This window comes from Anas acuta, chromosome 28 (genome assembly GCF_963932015.1).
Source record: "Anas acuta chromosome 28, bAnaAcu1.1, whole genome shotgun sequence".
Taxonomy (NCBI): domain Eukaryota; kingdom Metazoa; phylum Chordata; class Aves; order Anseriformes; family Anatidae; genus Anas; species Anas acuta.
In genome coordinates, this window is record NC_089006.1 from 3393366 (window position 1) to 3413171 (window position 19806).

Consider the following 19806-nt stretch of genomic DNA (forward strand, 5'->3'; position numbering starts at 1 on the left):
GGCCACGCCCCCACCTCTGACAGGATTCACCCCCCTCCCCCGGAGGCCGAGGGCAGCGAGGTTCAACAAAAAAAGTCAGCAAGAAGCAGAATATTTATACATTTATTTATAATGGAAGTATGGGTTTACTTATTTACAAGACATAGGAAAGACGACGTTTGTACAAGTGAGCCAGCATGGTCGTTCCGTGTGCAGCAGGGACACACGGTCTGATTTTAAAACTTTTTACTGCTGTTTCAAAAGCTGACCGATATCTTGGCTGCCCCACACACCAATGTTCTCATTGTTCTCATTACAAGAGTTCCTTCTGCAACGACCTGCCCTGCCAAGAAAGCCTGTGGTGCAGTTCATGCCCGTAAACAACAGACATTTATTCATTTATTCACAGACTCCACTCCTGCTCTTCAAAGCAAGAGCAACGGTTGCGGTCAGGTCTCTGGCGCTGTTTAAGCCTAGGTGCTGCATTTCTTTTCCTTGTTAAACCTCCATGGAACAAAATGGGTAAAATCAAATAAGTGAATGCATTAAGATATTGAGAGAAGTTTGGGAGAACCTCATGGGAAGTAGTTCCATATGAACTGCTGAATGGAATGAAATATGCAGGGATAATTTGAGAAGATGAAGTACCAATGTTACAGTACCAAGTCCACCTGGGAATTAGCATCAAGATAAACCAATTAAAAACCTGAGCACCCTCCCGTCCCCAACACTTGGCTAGAACCAGAAGTTGTGGAGTTAGTAAAACCACATTTCAAAGGAAAAAAAATAACAAAAAAACAAATGTGGAGTTACAGGAGACACAAAGTAAAATTAAATTATGTATTCTAGGAAACGTAATCCACATTTTTCTGAATTACTGTATATTCCTTTCCCTTTGTTGAAGTCCAAACATTGAATCCATAGTCACCATTGTCTTAATGGGACTGCAAACACAGGCTGACAGCAGGAACACTAGATAAAATACAAACAACAGATGTATAATGAAGTCAGTATGACTGACACTTTCCATTTTTAAGTTATCCTGGAAAGATGGGAAACAGACCTACAGGCTTCCCTAGTTTTCCTTTACAGTACTTCCCCCACTCTTTAAGGGACTGGCCCTGTCAAAAATACTATTTCAAATATTTTTCAGAGTTGACAAATCCACCGCAGAAATAAAGATTTTTAAAAAGAACGGAGCCCTTTCAAGGGGGAATACTGAACCTTTAGCTTCTGTAAATGTAAAAACAATGCATATTTGCAAAGTTCATTTTGTAATATACATGCATTATTGCTAGAGGAAAAAAAAAAGAGGATGAATGAAAACTGTTCTGTAGCTTTTATGGTGCCATCCAAAATGGCATCTGTTGTTTAGCTCGCTGTTGTGAGGAAGGGTATTGGTAACCCAGACTCCATCCCTGTGAAAAAGTACTTGCATTTTTATGGCCACCATGTTCCTCCTCTTCATCTGATGAATCTCCAGCATATGCCACTAATCCAAAGCCCTTTTCTGAAGTTTTCATCTTCTTAGCTTGATGATCTAGGAAGGGAAAACAAAACAACCCCCCCAGCCCCCAAGAAGGAAAAACAAAAATAAAAAGAGATAAAATGCCCCAAAACAAGTTAATAAAAAAAAGATGTTAATTGTAAATTGTTAGTTGGACACCATTTTGAGGTCACAAGGCCAACAGTCATCCAAGGTCGAAGGCCACACGAAACAGCACCAGCAACAGCACAAGTGATCCATCAGAACCATGTAAGAGAACAGAGAAAGAAGAAACAAACACACAAAAAAGGTAAAGTTAGCAAATGGGTCTAAATGGTGGCAATTTCACCGTTAAAGAGATAAATATGTAAAGAAAAGTAGAAATTTTGTTCAAAAGAAAGCTAACAGAAGAGCAATCTCTGGGACCAATACTGCAGAAAAACTAAGGTTAAACAAACTAACACGATGTGCCTGCAGATCTGATATGGAAGGCACTAAACTACTAGGAGAGTTAAAGTGATTATGTGTTGTACCAAGTTGCAAAGACTTGATGCATGAAAGCCCTATGAAAGGATGAAATCTAATAACATTTCTGTTGTTTGCAGACATAGCTCATGTCTGTAAATACACACCTGAACCATAACTCCCTCTGATACTCCTTAGTGCTTCTAGAGATAGCTGTTCACAATGAAAAGCCACATGACATCTGTGTTACAAAACAATCCCATAAGATTCTGTGCCTCAGCTGACTGATGGGTCAAAAAACTCAGTCACTCTGCCTTCACTTAATCACACCCTCATCGTTCATATAAGTATTTACTGAAGTTTTATGAGAAGCATTATCTGTGTACATAGTCACAGTGAACACAAGAGATTTTAGAACAGGGCAGTGTTCTAAAATCCCTTTTCACTGAACACAATATGAAGAGTAGCCAAAAAAAAAAAAAAAATCACTAATTTAAATGGGCACTAACACCAGTGCAAACTTGTTTGGAAATGCAAACTTGACTTACAAGTGTATTTTATTCACTGCACTCACCATGGTTGCCTGGTAAAGACCCCACACCATTTCTTTCTTCAGATTCTGATTTCATCCCAGTGACTGGAAAAGCTGGTGGAGGCATCAACTGCCTATTTAAACAATTGCAAGCCTTCATTATTATTTATTTATATATTAAGAGCAAGCAGAGACAAAGGTAAGAGCAAACAAATTCAAAATGCAGTCCTTAACTGAATTTAACTTTTAATTAGATTCACTGTACTCTAAAATTTAGGATGGGTAAGAATGTATAAAGGATAACAGCAAACACGTGATTCCATTTCACATAGAGTATCTTAGCACTCCAACCAACTTAAAGAGATGAAAATGTGCAATACAAGATGAACTTAAAACTTTGAAAGAGGAATAAAGCTATATGATGTTTCTTATGAAATTACTTCTTACATGAATTCAGGAAGCATACCACCACCTCTCCAGATTAACTATTTTTTTTTTATTACCAGCTCTTTCATATATTAGGTCTCATAAAACCACAGGCTATTTTTGAAATCACAGAAAATGAGTAATAACATAAGACTGATATTTCACCCTCTCTTTTCTGTGCTTGCCTTAGTCTTAGCAGTCCAAGTGCAAGGTGCTGCACCTGGGTCGGGGCCATCCCAGACAGGCGTACAGACTGGGAGAAGAACTCATTGAGAGCAGCCCTGCTGAGAAGGACTTGGGGGTTGTGGTGGGTGAAAAGCTCAACATGAGCCAGCAGTGTGTGCTTGCAGCCCAGAAGGCCAACTGCGTTCTGGGCTGCATCAAAAGAGGAGTGGCCAGCAGGTCGAGGAAGGGGATTGTTCCCCTCTGCTCTGCCCTCTTGAGGCACAGTACTGCATCCAGGTTTGGGGCCCCCAGCAGAAGAAAGATGTGGACCTGTTAAAATGAGTCCAGATGAGGGCTACAAAGATGATCAGAGGGTTGGAACACCTCTCCTTTGAAGAAAGGCTGAAAGAGCTGGGCATGTTCAGCCTGGAGAAGAGAAGGCTCTGGGGAAGCCTCATTGCAGTCTTTCAATACTTAAAGAGGTTGTATAAAAAGGAGGGAGAAGGACTCATCACTTGGGTGGACAATGCTAAGACACAGGTGAATAGTCTTAAATTAAAAGAGGATGGATTTAGTCTAGGCATTAGAAGAAAGTTCTTCACAATAAGAGTAGTGAGGCACTGGAACAGACTGCCAAGAGAAATAATGGATGCCCCATCCCTGGAGGTGTTTGAGGCCAGGCTGGATGGGGCCTTGGCCAACCTGATCTAGTATGCAGCCTATGGTGGGGGGTTGGAGTTAGGTTACCTTTAAGGTCCCTTCCAACCCAAGCCATTCTATGAAAACAAACAAAAAAAAGCAAAATGCCAAGTCACAGAAGAGACCATAAAAACAGGTCTGGAATAAGCAATGAATTAGCAAAGGTCTGATTATATTTTTAACCACTTACCTGTCCCTCTCTCTCTCCTTTCCTGAGGAACTTGCTGGCTTCGATCCGGCTCCATCGATTTCACTCTGACTGGAGAAGCCTGTACCTAAATTAGTCATATGAATGGGTCCATGCTATGAGCAGAAAAACACACGGCATTAGCAAATCTACAACTACAACATAAGCTACAGCTCCTTAATGATAATGATAGGAAACCCAACTTTTCAGAGTTGGCAATATACTACTAGAAGAAGCCACTAATCACCACTGTTAAACAAAATACATTCTCCTAAAAATACCGAGGAGAGTAAAGTAGTAAGAAACACATCTGAGCATCAATATAGAAGACACCTCACCACTTAGTCCATCTTCATGAGGACTTATCTCCTCAATCATCCAATTCTGAATACTGTATAGGCCTCAAGCCATAGAAAACACTGCTTTAGACACTAATATTAGGTCTGACATGTAGGCAGTTCCTTATATGCTCTAGGCAAAGCTTTTATTAAGGATTTCTGCCTATAAGCAGGGATATATCATAAGCATTTCCAGAAATTCAGAAAAACTCAAAGTTATTCTTATTAATATCAACTATGTAACATTCGCTATCTAAAAATAAATAAAATCAATCTCTTAAAACTAGGCTTCTTGTAATCTTCTCAAGTGCAACCTGCAAGAAAGGTAAATAGGAAAATCTGGAAGTTATTACCCTGCTTTCCTCCCCTCTCTTCAAACAAGGCTGTCCAAGAGACCCAACAAAGAAAGCAAAGAAGAAAAAAATAACCTCCCTTTAAACTAACCAGTAAAACACTATTGCCACCTCTTTGACCTGAATGCACTGCTGTTCTTCATGAAAGAATGCAGGTCTGGAAAGCCAGATGCCAATTAATCAAATAAGACAGCCTGAGAACAGTGCATCCAGTCAAATAAACTGTAGCATGGTCTCCATGTGTTGTAACAATTACTGTCTGCCAAAGGTCCTGCCTGCCTGGTTCTAAATGAACTGTGCTAATAACAATCCCTCTCTAGCCAAGTTCAATTTTGTTGAATTAAGTAAAATTGCTGATTTTATTCCACCTGATATCCCAGCAGTCCTGACTCTCTCTCATCTGGTAGTTCCTCAGTGAAGCGCCTCTTTTGACCTTGGGGATGGGGTTGAACTTGTGGCTGTGTACCAGTCGGCAAAGTTGTTTTTACTGGGGCAGCAGGAAGAAAAGGAGCACTCAGTGGACTCTGGCATGCCGAAGTTGGAAAAAAAAGATAATTTGATAATACATGTGTATGAAGTATAAACCCAATGTACAATTTCATGCATAGGATCAGAAAACACAACTAGTTTCTCTTTGCAGAACTTGAGAGCCAAAAAGGAAATTTACAATTTAAATTCACAGCAAGCATTTGATTTATGGAATGCTCCCACCTCCAAGTAATCATTATCTGCAACTCACTGTACCTACATAGCCTGTGGTAATGCTTTTCAGAAGTGACCTATCCCTGCAGATACCCTTTATGCTAACAGGTCATTACAATATGAAAACTGCAGCATGAAATAGCCATACCAAAAACATTGTTGCTTATGCAGAAGCATCAAAGCAATAGCCACAGAAATTGCCTATGCATACTGTAAAGAAGAATTCTCTCTCCGTAAGTACTTTAAGTATTTCATTGTTAGCAAGAAACAGCTCAGTAAGTTGACAGCTATAAGGCAAATAGTACATCTGTGGCAGTACCTGGCCAGTGCTGGCTGGAGGCTGTACTTGAGATATTGGGTATTGTGTTGGCACAGGCGGAACTCCTGTAGGTAGTGTTGTTAAGACTCCTGGTGCCAATGGCACAGCAGGTGGTACTATGCCTGGTACACCATATGGTGGCTGAACTGGTGGCTGTGGAGGGGGAACGACAGGATAACCAGACTGATATCCATTGGAAGGGTAATATGATGGCTGAGAAGGTACGCTATTTATAGCAGCAGGCTGCGCGAAGCCTGGTGAGAGAGAGAAGGAACAAAAGGGTCATCTTCAATTCAGCTAACAGTCATAAAAACAGTGAATTACCAAGTATAAAAAGCTGGACTGCTTCTCTATCAAAGAATTTAACACAAAGGACTTCCACAGGTAAAGAAATTCTACAAAACTTTGCTGTAAGTACAGCTCCATAGAATGCAGCTCTAAAGACTTCATAACATTTACCTGCTAAAGGTACTGCAGTGGTTATCTGATTCACAAATCGAGAGTATTCAGCATGAACCTACAAAGGATGTCAAAGATTAGAAAATAAGCATCTATTTCCTTTATTACTCTCCTGAAGGCAAAGGGCATTTAACTATGCATTATCATAAAACTGTAAGTGGACTTTGATTACAGAACACACTATGCTCAAAGCCATAACAAAAATCCAAACATGAAAACAGAAAATCGAGAACACACAGACCAAAAACCACCAAAACCCTGCAGAACCGCTACTGGTCTCTGTGACAAATTCATGTAAAACACAGGATACCCTTTCACAGGAAATGTAGTATGGCAAATGAATTACTTCAGTAGAAACAAAATACTTAAAGCATCTAAAAACTTCCAGATATTTTTCAATAGAGACTTAATATTGATACTTGAGTATGGGCTACAAACAGAAAGACTGTCTGACAGGATTTTACTTTATTTTGGGATGGTGCATTCATACAATGAAATTTCTTAGGTTTTGTTATATGTGTACACCATGAAATTTTCTAAAAACTCATTTGGTGCCAAGGACAACAATCTCTTTATGAAAGAAAACAGGCTGTGTGCCTCTGGACAATGTTTAAAGCTAAGACAAGGTAAGGTATATGAATCAAACAGAAGAATCCTGCTTTTTTTTTTTTTAATGTATACAGTCGAAATTCCACACACTCTGAGGAAAAAACTAATGGCAAGTCAGAATATACTGTTTTGCTGAGAGCATAAAGTAAAATCTTTGTTAGCCAGGCACATGCTAAAGTTATGATGGGCTCTGAAATCGCATATTTGTAAAAGCTACTCACAGTTTGCAAGAGATTCTCACACAGCTTTTTAGCAGCTGCCAAACCTTCTGGCTTTGGGTGACTGAAAACATAAAAAAGAGTCTCATAAACATAAACACCACCAAATTTCGGAGCCAGTTTTTTCATCAGCAACTTGCTGTCAAATCTTATCCCTTTAAAGAGCCATCAGACACTATAACAGGACTCTAGTTGCTCTGCAGCTATTTTAGCACAATTGCAAACAACAGTGAAGAACATTTATTTTCTAGATGAAAATTCAGGGTACCCTAAATACTGAAAGAAACATGCAAAGAGCAATGACTTGTTGCTCAATGCATTTTGTTGAGCTCTTAAAGTTCAACATCACAACCCAAGCCCAAGAAGAACATCGCTTTACTGTCTTCCCAGCAGAAGTAGTAACATTATAGCACTATCCTTCTTCCTCCATCTTTACCACTTCATAGATCTCTGTATTAAAATAGAAGTATAAAACCTGCCTCATTTGCATTAATCGGACAGAATGAAGACATAATTCTTAAAGTCATCTTCTTAAAGACTTTGAGACTAAGAACTCTCCACAATAATAAAAATTAAGCTAAAATCCTAAGAGGTCACTAGGATTTTTTTATTATTCTATTTTTAAAAGCCTCCTCATACCTGATGTAGATGTACATGGGTTCAAAGGCTTCTCTGCCTGATGCTGGTTCTATGCAACCTGAGCCTTTCCCGCGAAGAAAGACTTTGGCACCTGTTTCAATTTGAATATGCTGCAAGTAGGAGCAACCAGGCCCTTCCACCTTCTCCTTCACGTTAAATGTAGGTACAGCATGTTCCAGACCAACAAATAATTTGTCCTGAACATAATGCATCTGTAAATACAACAGTAAAGGCTTATTACTTCACTCTTAGAATTAGGATGTTCATTTCACTGGAGACCAAAAATCTCATTTCTGTTAGTCAGAACAGTTAGTGTTGGATGGCACAGTAGGCCCTTTGCTTTTCTCTAAGTAGGACTGCTCTCTCCATCCCTTTTCTTCTAGGAGATTACTGTCACCTGAGTCTCACTCTTCAGACTCAGTCTGATTAGTCCTCCAGATTTCACAACACACAAGTTTGTCTTTTTCCCCTGGTAAACAACGCAACATTTATACTTTGCAATAGGCAAATTTTGTAATTGATGATATTCAATGAAAGACACAGAAATAAATTACCTACCCCTGATTGGAACGAAGGTTTTTGACCAACTGCTGGAGACAACTGAGTAATGGGGGCTGGCTGGTGGTAGACAGTAACTGTAGCTCCGTTGAACGTTGGACTAGAACCTGTGGCAGCTTTCACTACTCCATTAGTAATAATCTCTTTAATGCGGTTAACAGCTCCTATATGACAGGATATGAAATATATTTGTATTTCAGTAGAGGGAAATTACTAAGAGATCTTAGTTCTCTTCACAAGAAGAATTTATACTAGGGGGATAGCCACCCAAACACTGATCTTCTTGATAACTACAGCAGACTAGATTCAACATGTCATCACATAAGAGATTCCCTTCATGCTTGACGATAGAAAAAAAAAAAATTCAGGCAATTGAGTTTAAAAAACCAAAACCACATCCCCTGCCTGCCACATACACACACCATCCATCCGGAGAAATTAATTTTGGAAGCAACACTAACTGCAGTGATCAAAGCACATCTTGCACTTTCTCGTGGTAAATCTAAGGTTTTAGTTCCATGACTTACAGGACACAGTACTTTAGATAAAGTCTCTGCTCAAAACTAACATCAATGATTAGCACTGACATTATTTATGGCACAAATCCATACCAGTCATAACAAAACCTATTAGTACGACAAGACTGTCTTAACATATTGCAAATAATTCGATAAAAACAGAATGCTTTGCACACTTACTGTCAACCAATTCCCTTGTCTGACCCTGGACATGAAGATACAAAGGACGATCTCTAGGAAGGAAATGTCAAACACTCCTTTAAATCCACAGAGCGCATACAGTAACGGATTCAATCTAATTCCATTACAGTTATCTGGCTATATGAATTCTTCCTCAAAATCTTGCAATAGACATGAAGTAGAAAAACAATCCATTCACGTTATCACAGCAATCAGTTAGCAAAGCTTTGCACTAGAAACTACAAAGATTCAGAAGTTAATTACATGACAACTTATAAAAAGTTATTCTATTGAAAACTCTAACTTGCTTGTCCACATGAAAGGACAAATAAAAGCACCGAGTCTATGAAATATTAGCTTTCTTTAGAATTGGAAGGGTCCCATCCTTGACAAAGTGCTCAAGAAATCTAGTATAGGGTTCAAACAGAAGAACTTCAGCACACTCTGATCTGCCACATTTGTTTTTTTATTTCACCTTATCAGTTTGAAGCAGGAAGGAAAGCAGCTGTGCAGTCAGTATTATCGTATAAGCACATTTGAAATATTCAATAGTCAATTTACTGTCACACAAACATGACACTGCTCATGAAAAACAAGAAAACCTCATTATTAACCAGCCAATTATAAAAAAGGGGCAGAAAAATACAAACCCAGGTCCAACTTTTGCTTTCTCTTCTACAGTCATGAATCTACCTCGAGTAGAGACAGCTGCTCCACTCAGTCGGCTTATCTACAAGCAATTAAAAAAGTGACAAGTTTACCAATAAAACACACAAACATTAAAGTGGTTTAAGCTAAGTTGTTGTATAAAGAGAACATAAATCATTACTAAAGTGTTAAGAGAATAAATAGCGCCTGCTAAAGGATACTGGCTATGCTAGGTTACCTTGTGATATGACATCTTACCGAACAAACCAATAAACTACTCAAGAAGCATTTAAGAAAACATGGTAAGTTTTGTAAGAACAGAAAACAACCACTGAATATAGTTTACTGCAAGGTTTTTTAACCATACAAAAAAAAAATGTACAACCATTGAGCTGCCATGCCTCACAAGTCAGCAGGAGCTCCTGAACATACCTCATCCTGAGTCTGTCCTCTTGTCAGCAGGTTTCTGCACGTGAGGGGCACGTCGTTGATTTCTACCTCTGCCACCACAAGGTCATCTTTGCTTTTACTTGCAGCTGGACCTTTTCCCAGAGCCTGCAGCTTCAAAGATAACCATTGAAACAGACCAGTGGTTGGAAAGATGAGAAAAAACACGTAACATACATGTCAACCCTAGCAATCTAGGGAGTTGAATACCTTTTACATTCTCCCCCTTTAGCTGTTGGACCCAAAAGTTTTACAAATATTAACAGAAAGTACATTATACCTACCTACTACTTACTAATTCACTTCTACAAAACCTCAACCTCAAATAAAAAACATTATTAGTTCTATCCTCAGGACATTTTAATAATTAGTTACTTAAATATTAGAAGCAACGCACAAGGAACACACTCTTGTTCCATACAGGACAGCCCAAAAATCAGACCATCAGTCTAAGAGCAGTATTTTAAAGCTTCTTGAACTCCAGCAGCCTCAGTGCCATGACCGTGTCCCTGAGGAGCCTGTTCCAGTGCCTAAACAGCCTCTCAGTGAAGAACCATCTCCTAACACCCAACCCAAACCTCTTCTGTCATAGCTCCATGCCATTCTCTCATATCCCGTTGCTGTCAAAGAGAACAGCGCCTGTGCCTCCGCTCCCAGGGGCTTACTTGCTACTAAACCTTACATGCTAAAGACTGTAATCACCATTTCAGATACATGACCAACAGCGAACCATCTGCAGTGACTACACAGCAGGGCACATCTGCCACTCTTTCTCATTATCTACAAATGATTCTGACAAAACAAAAAAAAATAATCATTTTGATACCACTGCATAAGGCAACCCTTAAAAAATAACTGTCAGTCTCAACAACATTATGGATGTCAAAAACATATACACAAAACAGCTGTACTATTTAGAATATACTTCAGAGTATTTATCTTCTTAACAAGAAACGCTTTGGCTAAGACTTGTGGAGGAGGACTTACAGCTATGTCAGTTTTCTGTTCTTCTGCGAACACCAAGAAAACTTTTTCGGTTGTTTTAGTTACAGCCTACTCCAAGGATGAACCCCCCCCATCCATTCTTTGTCTTATAGACAGACATTTCAAAAAATAACACCGGAGGGGCCGCAAACAAGGGACGTGATACCTGCCCTCGCTCTCCCGCCAGGCCACGGGGTCCCAGCGGCTCCTATCGCCCCCCGCTCACTCACCTTGTCTGCCGTGCTGGGCGCCGGCTTCAGCTTCCCCTTGGCCATTAACATCGCGTTGATTTTCGCCGCCACGGCGGCGGCCGCATCCAGCGCCCCGGATGGAGCCGCGGAGCTCTCGGAACCGGCCGCAGCAGGGCCGCCATCCCCGCCGCCAGGAAAGGGGCGCCCAGGCAGCGCAGCCGTGCCGGGGAGGAGGAACGCGGGGGCCGGGCCGGGCTGGTCCCACTTGCTGCGGCGCCTGGAAAACGGACAGGCCTCAGTCCCCGCCGGCCGCGGCCTCCCGGGAGCTCCAGCGCCCGAGCCGCCGGGCCCGGCAGCCGCCGCGCCTGGCGACCGCCGCACCGAGGCCACTGCCCGCGGGCCACCCGCCCCGGCGGACCCAGCCTCACCCGCCGGCGGCCCCAGCGTCGCGTTGCCCGGACCCTCCCGCCGACATGGCTCCGACCCCGCTCCGCCGCCTCCGCGCGAGCCGCAGCGTCATTTCCGGCCACCCAGCAACCCTGGAAGGCCCCTTCCGGGCGTTCCCATGGCAACGGAGGCGACTCCCGCGCTGCCTCCCCTGCAGCACCTCCTCCCCCGGAACCCGGGGGCGCGGCGGGCGGAGCGAGCCCAGCCCGGGAAAGAGGGGCGGAGGGGGCGGGGCACGGCAGCGGGCAGGGGAAGAGCAGCGAACCGAGCCCTGCCCAGGGGTTCCCAGTGCGCCGCTTTAACAGTAGTCCCCCATTTTTCATGAGCGTAACAGCTGACGTTTTGTTCCAGCTGCTCTTTCAGGGCAGGGAGCCAACACCTTGATGAGAGGCAGGGCACACGTGTCTTGATGCTGTTCTGCGACTGCCTGATGGCTATTTCTCAGTGCTGTTGTACACCTGGGATTGGTGGCAGGCCCAGACACCCTTGCCATCTATAGCTCCGAAAAGCCTCAGCGCAGGAAGTCCCCTCCAAAACCATTATACCGATGCGATCTCAACACTAGATTTTGTAAGAAGCTCATCCGCAGTTAAAGTACTAACTTAAGCAGCGAGCATATGACCGATGGTTTGACTAATGTCAAGCCAGAAGTGGTTTTGGAGCAGGGTTTCAAACTACACCATGGGAGAAAACTGTATCCAATGCTTGTCTTTAAACGGAAAGCAAGTAGGTTTGCTCCACGCTCCACATGTTGCATTCGTTTTTGCTCCCTGTGTGGCAAGACCAGACTCTCCCTGTTTGAAACCAGCTCAGGACACCAGCTTCTGTCATTTGTCTGTTTTTCAGCAGCGACAGGAAGATAGCCTCAGCTCCCCAGAGATCACCTGTGATACAAAAGATGATCTACAAAAGCTGGAGGCTTGGATTCAGGAGAGGAAGCAACTCCGGTCTCAGCTGAAAAGCTTTGGAGATGTTGAAAAATGGCTGAGTCACAAACCTACCTTTACCAAACTGGAAGAAAGAGTCAGGAAACGAATAACGGCAGCTAGAGTAGACCAGAGGGCTAGAAGCAAGTCAGTCGAGACCGACAGGCCAGGCGTAAGTATACCTGGTGTTGTGCCACTCTTGGGATTACTGTACTTCATCTCTTGTGGCCGTGCCACGGCCTCAGCATCTGCTTGTAAGTCGGCAGCGCGACACTGCTTTATCCCAGCCGCTTCTGCATCTGCTGGCACAGTGATTCTGGATAACGGTGATTTGAGGGTATTTTCTAATTCCTTTTCAGTGTTCACCACCACCAAGGAGCCAGACCCGGAAGAAGGGTAGCCTTCCCCTTATTTGTGCACCATACCCTCAAGCTCTTATCGCACTGCATAACCTCCTACACCAACAGAAGTTGACAATGGTAGACATCTTCAGAAAGGCTGGAATGGAACAGAGAAAGATCATGAGAGCAGACTTCATTAAAGTCATCAAGGAGGTATGTAGGGAAGAGAAAAGTAAGGAACTGCTGCAACTTTGCCTTGTTTTGCTGCATGCCAACCCGGAGAAGTGGAAAAGCTCCAACTTCTCTTGTGTTACTCTCAGAGGATGGCTCCCACAGCCTGTGAAATGTTGAAGGAAGAGGGAAGGGAAGGCTGCAGAGATGCGAGCTGCCACCCAGACTGAGTCCCAGGAGGGAGTGAAACTCATTGCCTCATAGTCTCTAAAGACAGTCAGCGCTCAGTAACGTGGCCTGAACTGGCATCAAGTTTCCTCGTGTTGATACTTGGTCTTTCCTTGGCCAGTTTCATGTGTCTGCCCGCTGCACTGCCTTTTAGTACCTGTTGGCACAGCAGAGCTCATGCTGAGCCTCACTTTCCACAGGCTGCAACGGTACAGAACTGTCAAGAGCATGTCCTGGTCTGTTAGGGTTTAGCAGTTCAGGTGTTTTCTGATGTTCTGTTCCAAGCCAAATTAGCTTCTTGACGCCCAGATGGCTGAGAAGTTTGGCACATTGAAAGCTGAGAGCTCAGCAGAGGACAGCAAAAGACCAGTAAATTTTTCAGTGCTTGGTAAACTCATGTAAAGCTTAAAGCTCAACAGGTTGCCTCTGTGCCTTTTCTGAAAAAGCATTTAAACAACAGCAAAGCTCATCCCCCCCCTGTGGAGGAATGGTTAAGTGAGGTAGGACATGTGGATGTTGAGCATTTGGGAGACAATGGGCTGGTGAAGTACCCTACTCAACTCACATGAGCCTGGGCACGTACGCAGCTGGCTGAGAGCCAATCAGGCTCAAGGACACGATGCCCTTGGGCGATCGGGGGGGTGGGGGAAGTCCCTAAGGCGGGACAGGTAGCTAAAAGAAGGAGGAACAGAGGAACAGACTGCAAAGCCCGGGAAGTGTTAGCCAATCCTGAGCTTAGTTTCTGCGATATGTATGAGTTGATTATGTTCAAACTAGATAAAAGGCGACTGAGCTATCCATTAAAGTTTGAAATTCACTGTTCACTCATATTGAGCGTCTGGGTCTTCCTTCCGTCGGCAACACCCCTCTACTCTGGGCCAAGCCTTGTTTTTTTATTGATCACACTGTCGCTTCCTGTTTTGGCTGCCAGACAAAAGTTCCCATCAGTGACAAGGAACTGGAGGATGTGGTCATCTTCTTGACTTCTTCAAAGCGGAGGAATTATATAAGCAGTGAAGATCTGATTGAATGTCAAAAGCAGTGGCAGGAAATGAGGAAAGGACAGCCCAAAGAGACCGGCGAAGGTGAGAGGAGAACCCTGGGCTGGGAATCTCTATCCTTGCAGATGCCCTAAAAGTACACAGGTGGCATTAGGGAATGCCAAAGTAGATCCAGAATATGGCTCCTTGCGACTATTGTCCTGCAACGCGGTTGCTGAAAAGAGACCTCTGGGGAGAAGCTAAAGAATCCAGGGGAAGTGCAATACTCAGCCCATCTGTGGGAGACAGCTTATCCGATCTTTTAGGTTTGACTCAGAATCTGAACCCCGAGGTTTAACCTCCTGTACTGGATTTTATTGGTTAGCGTTGATCATCTGGTGATCAGAAGCAGACCCTTTCTCCAGCTGTTGAGGGCAGCTGGACAATGCAGATTCAAAGGTCCTACTCTTTAAAACCTAGCCCAAACCTGAAGGCTTGCCATGGTACCTGTGTCATTTTTATCTGAAGGTAATGGCAACATTCTTCTCACATCTTGGAGAGAAGAGGCATTTTGCTGCTGTGTTGTTGTACTAATTGTTTTGTAGCCTGAACGTGTATTGCGAGCATGAAACTGAATGGGGCAAAGCGGAGATGGGAGTCGTCTGTAATATGTGTGTCTGGATTGAAAGCGAAAGGATGCTTCCATTCAAAGATCGTCGTCTGTTGGGTGCTCCAGACTGCACAAAATGCCAAAGCTTTTTGCCTTATAAACACTGATCAGCCTTGGTTTTTTTTTTTTTGTTTTTTTTTTTTATTTCTGCTACTGTCTAACAGGGTTTCTCTGAGCTTTTCATGTGTTTGCTTTCTAAACTGCCGTAGATGCACAGCCTCGGGTCCAGAGAAACGCTTGCAAAGCTGCCACTTCTCCACCTTCTGCTGGGGACAAAGCTGTGGGGATGAAGCCTTGCTCTCCCACGGAGCCCAAAGAAAAGCTAATACTCTTGGAAGTGCCCCCAGTCAACACTGAGCCAGGCCGGCGACATTTAGACGGGGATGAAATGGAAGAGATTGGAAAGCGCTCAAGAGAGAGCAGACGGCTGGAGAAGGTAGTGTGGCGGGAAAAAAGGCGCCCCTCTACGTGCTCGCGAATGTGGGGTGGGCAGCAAAGGAGAAGGTTGGAGATTGTTCTGGATATTACCTTCTCAGTAGTCCCTTGACCACATCGTGCCTCACAGCTGAGATGCTACAAGCTGTCTCAAACAACTGGTTTGGCTTCTGAACACTCTGGTGATGTAAACACTCTTTTCTGGGTAACTGAAGTGTCAAGAAATGGAAGTTGAAGCAATGTTCAGGTGTGGGGATGGAGTCATCCAAGCTCCAGTGAACCTGACACAATCAGAGAAGAGATGGTGGCTGGGAGACTTTTTTCAGCTGGGGCACCTATGTCCAGTATGCTGCTCTTGTGCTTGGTGCTCTAGGGAGCGTCTGCCTGTGGGCCTGGCACTGGAAGGGAATGGCACTCCCAGACAAGCGCTTGGTCCCATCGCAGGGTGCTGGGTCCCATCTACACGCACTTCTGAGATGGATCCCTGCCTGTAGTTTCTCCAAAGGGAATGCAGCAACTCCAGGGCCTCACTGAAAGCTAACTGGGACCATTGCTTTACTTGCAGATCAAAGACAGCCCGATAGAGTGGAAAGAAAAGTGTCGGCTGGTGAGATCTGGGGATGCACCCGTCGATGAACACTGCCTGCCATCAACTATAGAGGGTGACATGGGAGCACTGGTTGACCGCTATCGCAGAAATGCCGTTGTGAACTATCTGAATTGCTCCAAGCAGTGCAAGGAGCGTAATATCTGTCTCACCGACAAAGCGCTGCAAAGAGGTAAAGCAAAGAGCAAGGAATGTACTAATGTGAACGTGCTAAGCCCGACGTGCTCCTGCCTCTTCCCAAGACCCAGAAGCACGATGCATGTTCAGGGTGGGGCACTGCTGATGGAGAATGTTTGCAGCCCTTGGAGGGCCACGGCAGATGCTGCTGGTTAGGATCAGCAATACCATCAGCAGGGCCAGAGCAGGGCTGAGATAGCAAAGAGTGCTACAGAGCAGCCAGGGCCACGTCCCCCTGGACTGGTAGCCAGGATCAGACACGAGTGCAGTTAATGAGGCAAGTTCATGGTGATGGGGCAGGTGCAAGGTCAGGCAAAGGTCATGGTCAGACCATGGTCAGGTTCAGCAGGTCCATGGCCAGGCACAGCTGAGTCAGAGCTGTGTCAGCTGGACACTGCTACAGCTGCAACGTGAGCGAAGGGCTGAGCTGAAATGGGGCTCCTGAGCCCAGGGCAGGGCATGTGGGAAGAGGCCCCATGTGAAGTTGGCCAGGGCCATCATGTCCTCTCAGCACTTGCTGGGCCATCACGTCTTCCTCCTTTCCAGAGCGGGGCCATCTTTTCTGTCCCCTCCCGGTCAGTATCACCGACCAAACCCAGAGGTGACCTGGATCGGCAGGGGGACAGGCTTGGGGCAACAGGACAACAGAGTTTTCTTGGCTATTCAGCATTGGCTGTCCATACACCATTGCTTTTCTCTGTGCGCTTTGTCAACAGGCCTGCTGCACCCAGGAGACAAGATCATCAAAGAAGGAGAAGACGTGAGGAAGATCAGGCAGCCTGGAGGATACTACAGCACAGGACATGCTGACGCCACATCTCCTCTGAGCATGTCCAGGTCAAAAAGTGCATCAGGAAAACAGGCCAAGGAGGCAGAAAACAGGTTGGTTCAAAGAGGGCTTATGATCAGTCCCTTCCTGCTGCCCTGCTGTGCATCAGCTCCCACTGCATCAGAGGCGGTACTGAGGTATCAAAGTGGAACGTTAGGGTGCTGCAAGGTAGCAGCAAGCGATAGCAGAGGAAGAGAGATCTCTTCTCAGCTACACGGCCACTGCTGTGTTTTTGCTGACTTGCGGGGTTGCAGTGGTGCTGGCGAACAGCTTCTCTGTACTCCAAACTGCAGAGATGACAGAACTTCTCACCTAAGACGGTCCTTGTCAGGCCAACCCAACGCTTCTTGGAAATCCTCTCAGAGAATGTTTTTTCTTGCGTAAGAAAGGCAATCCCAAAGAATCCAGCTTTGGATGACTGGAGAAGCTCTCCAGTCGGGGGCAGAAGCAGCCTGCTGCAGCAGCGTGCAGCCAGCAGCCAGCTGCTCCTAGTAGGGCGGTGCTTCTTTTCCTCCCATTTCACCTCAGTTCCTCTGTTTCTGTAGAAAACTGACCCTTCAGAGCGTTACTAACCGTTGCAGGAGAAAAGTCAGATGCAGGTGGCAGATCTGTTTTCCTGAGCAACGTTCTTTGCATCTCAACATTTATCTGTAGGATCTGGAGATGCAAGTTTTCTAGACATAGACACAATGTCAGCCCTGAGAACAGAGGCAGTTTGCCCTAATTTTTCTTGCATCTCAGGTCACCCACAAAAGCTTTTCTTCCAAAACGAGTCCAAGTTCTTTTGCTGTCCTTGTCCCTGCTGTCTTCGGACTTGTACTGTCCAAGGAGTTCATGAGTGTCCAAAGGTCCTTCCTGACCCATGAAACTGGGATGTCCACTACCAGCTTGGTCATAGCACTTGCAGCACCTTCTTTAGTCAAAGTGATTCCCAAATCCGATTGAATAGAAAGACTCAGCCTCACAGCTGAGCTCATGGAAGAAAGGCAGTCCTAAAGAATCCAGCTTTGGAAGACTGGAGAAGCTTTTGAGGAGAAGAAACACTTTGCAAAATAGAGCACAGTCTTCCTAGTTCATCTCAGAGAGTTTATGTACTACAGTGATAGGCAACACATCAGTTCTCAAGACAGCTTCACAAGTTGGCATTTCCAATGTCAGTCATGTAGAAGAAGGACAGGCAGGGGTTTCCAGAAGTCCTAGTAGCTGGTTCTTGTCAGGCTCGCATTTGCCATTACTAGTAATAGCAGTGAAGTTGCCTAGAATTTTATTTCCATAAAACATGCTACTCTCTCTGACTTTTTTTTTTCTTCTTTTCTTTATTTTTCTTTAGGCATCTTGAGAAGAATAAGAATCAAAAGTCAAGCGACAATAACTTCTGGCCAGGCCATCTCCTGGACAAGATGCGCCTGTACTTTCCAGATAAGGAGCCTGACAGGGCACACGCCTTGTTTAGCTATGTTCACCCAACCAGGCCTGCCTACCGTGGTATCTAAAACCCTGGCTACAGGTAGTTCATCAGAGCCAGGATACTTGGCCTCTAGAGACACTCCATTCGAGAAAACTCATTTCACCTGAAGTTCTTCTCCTAGCGGCATGAGATGTGTGCACAGCTTTGTGACTCATCAGGTCAGCTCATGGGATCTGGGCCAACTTCATGGAGAATATCATCAACTATCCTGAGTTGCAAGGGGTTTGATCATCAAGTCTAACAGCTGGCTTCCCACAGGACTACCTAAAAATTAAACCATCTATCTGACAGTGTTGTCCAAAAGCTTCCTGAACTCTGGCTTGCTTGCTGACATGACTGGATCTTGTGGTTAACGCAGGAGGTATCTCAACACCATACGGCCATTCGTTCACTCCCCCATACGCACCCGTGTTGTTTAGCATACTTGAGTTGCATCCCTGTGCCCAGTGGTGTGCTCTTGTGACCCCTGGAGAGCTCACAACACTCCCAGTGCACTCTAGCAACTGCTGGATTTTCCAGGTAGACCTCTAGACTGCTCTTAGAGGTTACTAGGTGTGTGGTGGTTGTACTTGGGTGGGTGGCCAAGCTCCACCACAACTGGTCTCTCACTCCCCCTCCTCAAAGAGAAAGAGGGAGAAATATGATAAAAATGGCTGAGATAAGGACAGGGAGATCGCTTAATAATTACTGTGATAGGCAAAACAGACTCAGCGTAGGGAGACAGTAAGATTTATTCCCTGATACTAACAAGCTAGAGAAGGGAGAAACGAAAAGAAACCAAAAATGCCTTCTCCCCTTCTGCGCTCTTCCACTTCCTCCCCCTGAGCGGCGCAGGGGATCGGGGGCTTGGGGGTTATGGTCGGTCTATAGCACTTGGTCTCTGCTGCTCCTTCATGGTCACTCTCGTCCCCTGCACTGTGGGGTCCCTCCCACGGGATGCAGTCCTTCCTGAACTGATCTTACGTGGGCTTCCCACAGGCAGCAGCTCTTCAAGAACTGGTTCAGATATGGGTCTGTACCACAGGATCCATCCCTCAGGAGCAAACTTCTCCAACCTGGGATCCCCCTGGGCAGCAGCTCCTGACAGGTCACCTGCTCCTCTCCATGGGCTACAGGTCTGGCCTGGGATCTGCTCTGGCGGGGGTCTTCCACAGGCTGCAGCCTCTGTTAGTGCAGGTCCACCTGCTCCACTGTGGTCTTCTCCACGGGCTGCAGCATGGAACCCTGCTCCACCATGGTACTCCACGGACTGCAGGTGGACAGCCTGTTTCACCATGGTCCTGACCACAGGCAGCAGGGGACTTCTGCTCTGGCACCTGGAGCACCTCTACCCCTCCTTCTTCACTGACCTTGGTGCCTGCAATGCTGTTCCTCACTCTTCTCACTCTCCCAGCTGCTGTGTGGCACAGTGTTTTTTTCCCTGTC

General features: G+C 45.0%; 2 protein-coding genes and 1 non-coding gene across 6 annotated transcripts; 1 reads left to right on the plus strand and 2 right to left on the minus strand.

Moving 5' to 3' along the window:
• Positions 1-86: 86 nt before the first annotated feature.
• Positions 87-11687, minus strand: KHDC4 (KH domain containing 4, pre-mRNA splicing factor). 4 transcript variants are annotated; one of them, XM_068663045.1, is made up of 14 exons: positions 11531-11687; positions 11142-11379; positions 9913-10035; positions 9483-9562; positions 8833-8885; positions 8135-8298; positions 7577-7788; positions 6941-7001; positions 6111-6168; positions 5652-5905; positions 4999-5154; positions 3943-4055; positions 2505-2596; positions 87-1519 (listed from the first exon to the last, which is right to left on the minus strand). In XM_068663045.1, the coding sequence occupies exons 1-14, from the start codon at positions 11620-11622 to the stop codon at positions 1320-1322; spliced, it is 1896 nt and encodes a 631-aa protein (XP_068519146.1). In that variant the 5' UTR covers positions 11623-11687; the 3' UTR covers positions 87-1319. The 4 variants fall into 4 exon arrangements, with proteins under 4 accessions (XP_068519146.1, XP_068519145.1, XP_068519147.1 ...); XM_068663044.1 differs by having other exon boundaries at positions 9913-10041; XM_068663046.1 differs by having other exon boundaries at positions 1380-2171; positions 9913-10041.
• LOC137845809 (small Cajal body-specific RNA 4) lies at positions 7887-8015 on the minus strand. Its single transcript, XR_011090285.1, has one exon. It is a non-coding gene; the product is annotated as a small Cajal body-specific RNA 4 (non-coding RNA).
• A 2343-nt stretch (positions 11688-14030) lies between the features above and the next one.
• LOC137845652 (uncharacterized) lies at positions 14031-17314 on the plus strand. Its single transcript, XM_068663064.1, has 4 exons — positions 14031-14300; positions 15075-15301; positions 15866-16079; positions 16801-17314. The coding sequence occupies exons 1-4, from the start codon at positions 14267-14269 to the stop codon at positions 17295-17297; spliced, it is 972 nt and encodes a 323-aa protein (XP_068519165.1). The 5' UTR covers positions 14031-14266; the 3' UTR covers positions 17298-17314.
• The last annotated feature ends 2492 nt before the right edge of the window (positions 17315-19806 follow it).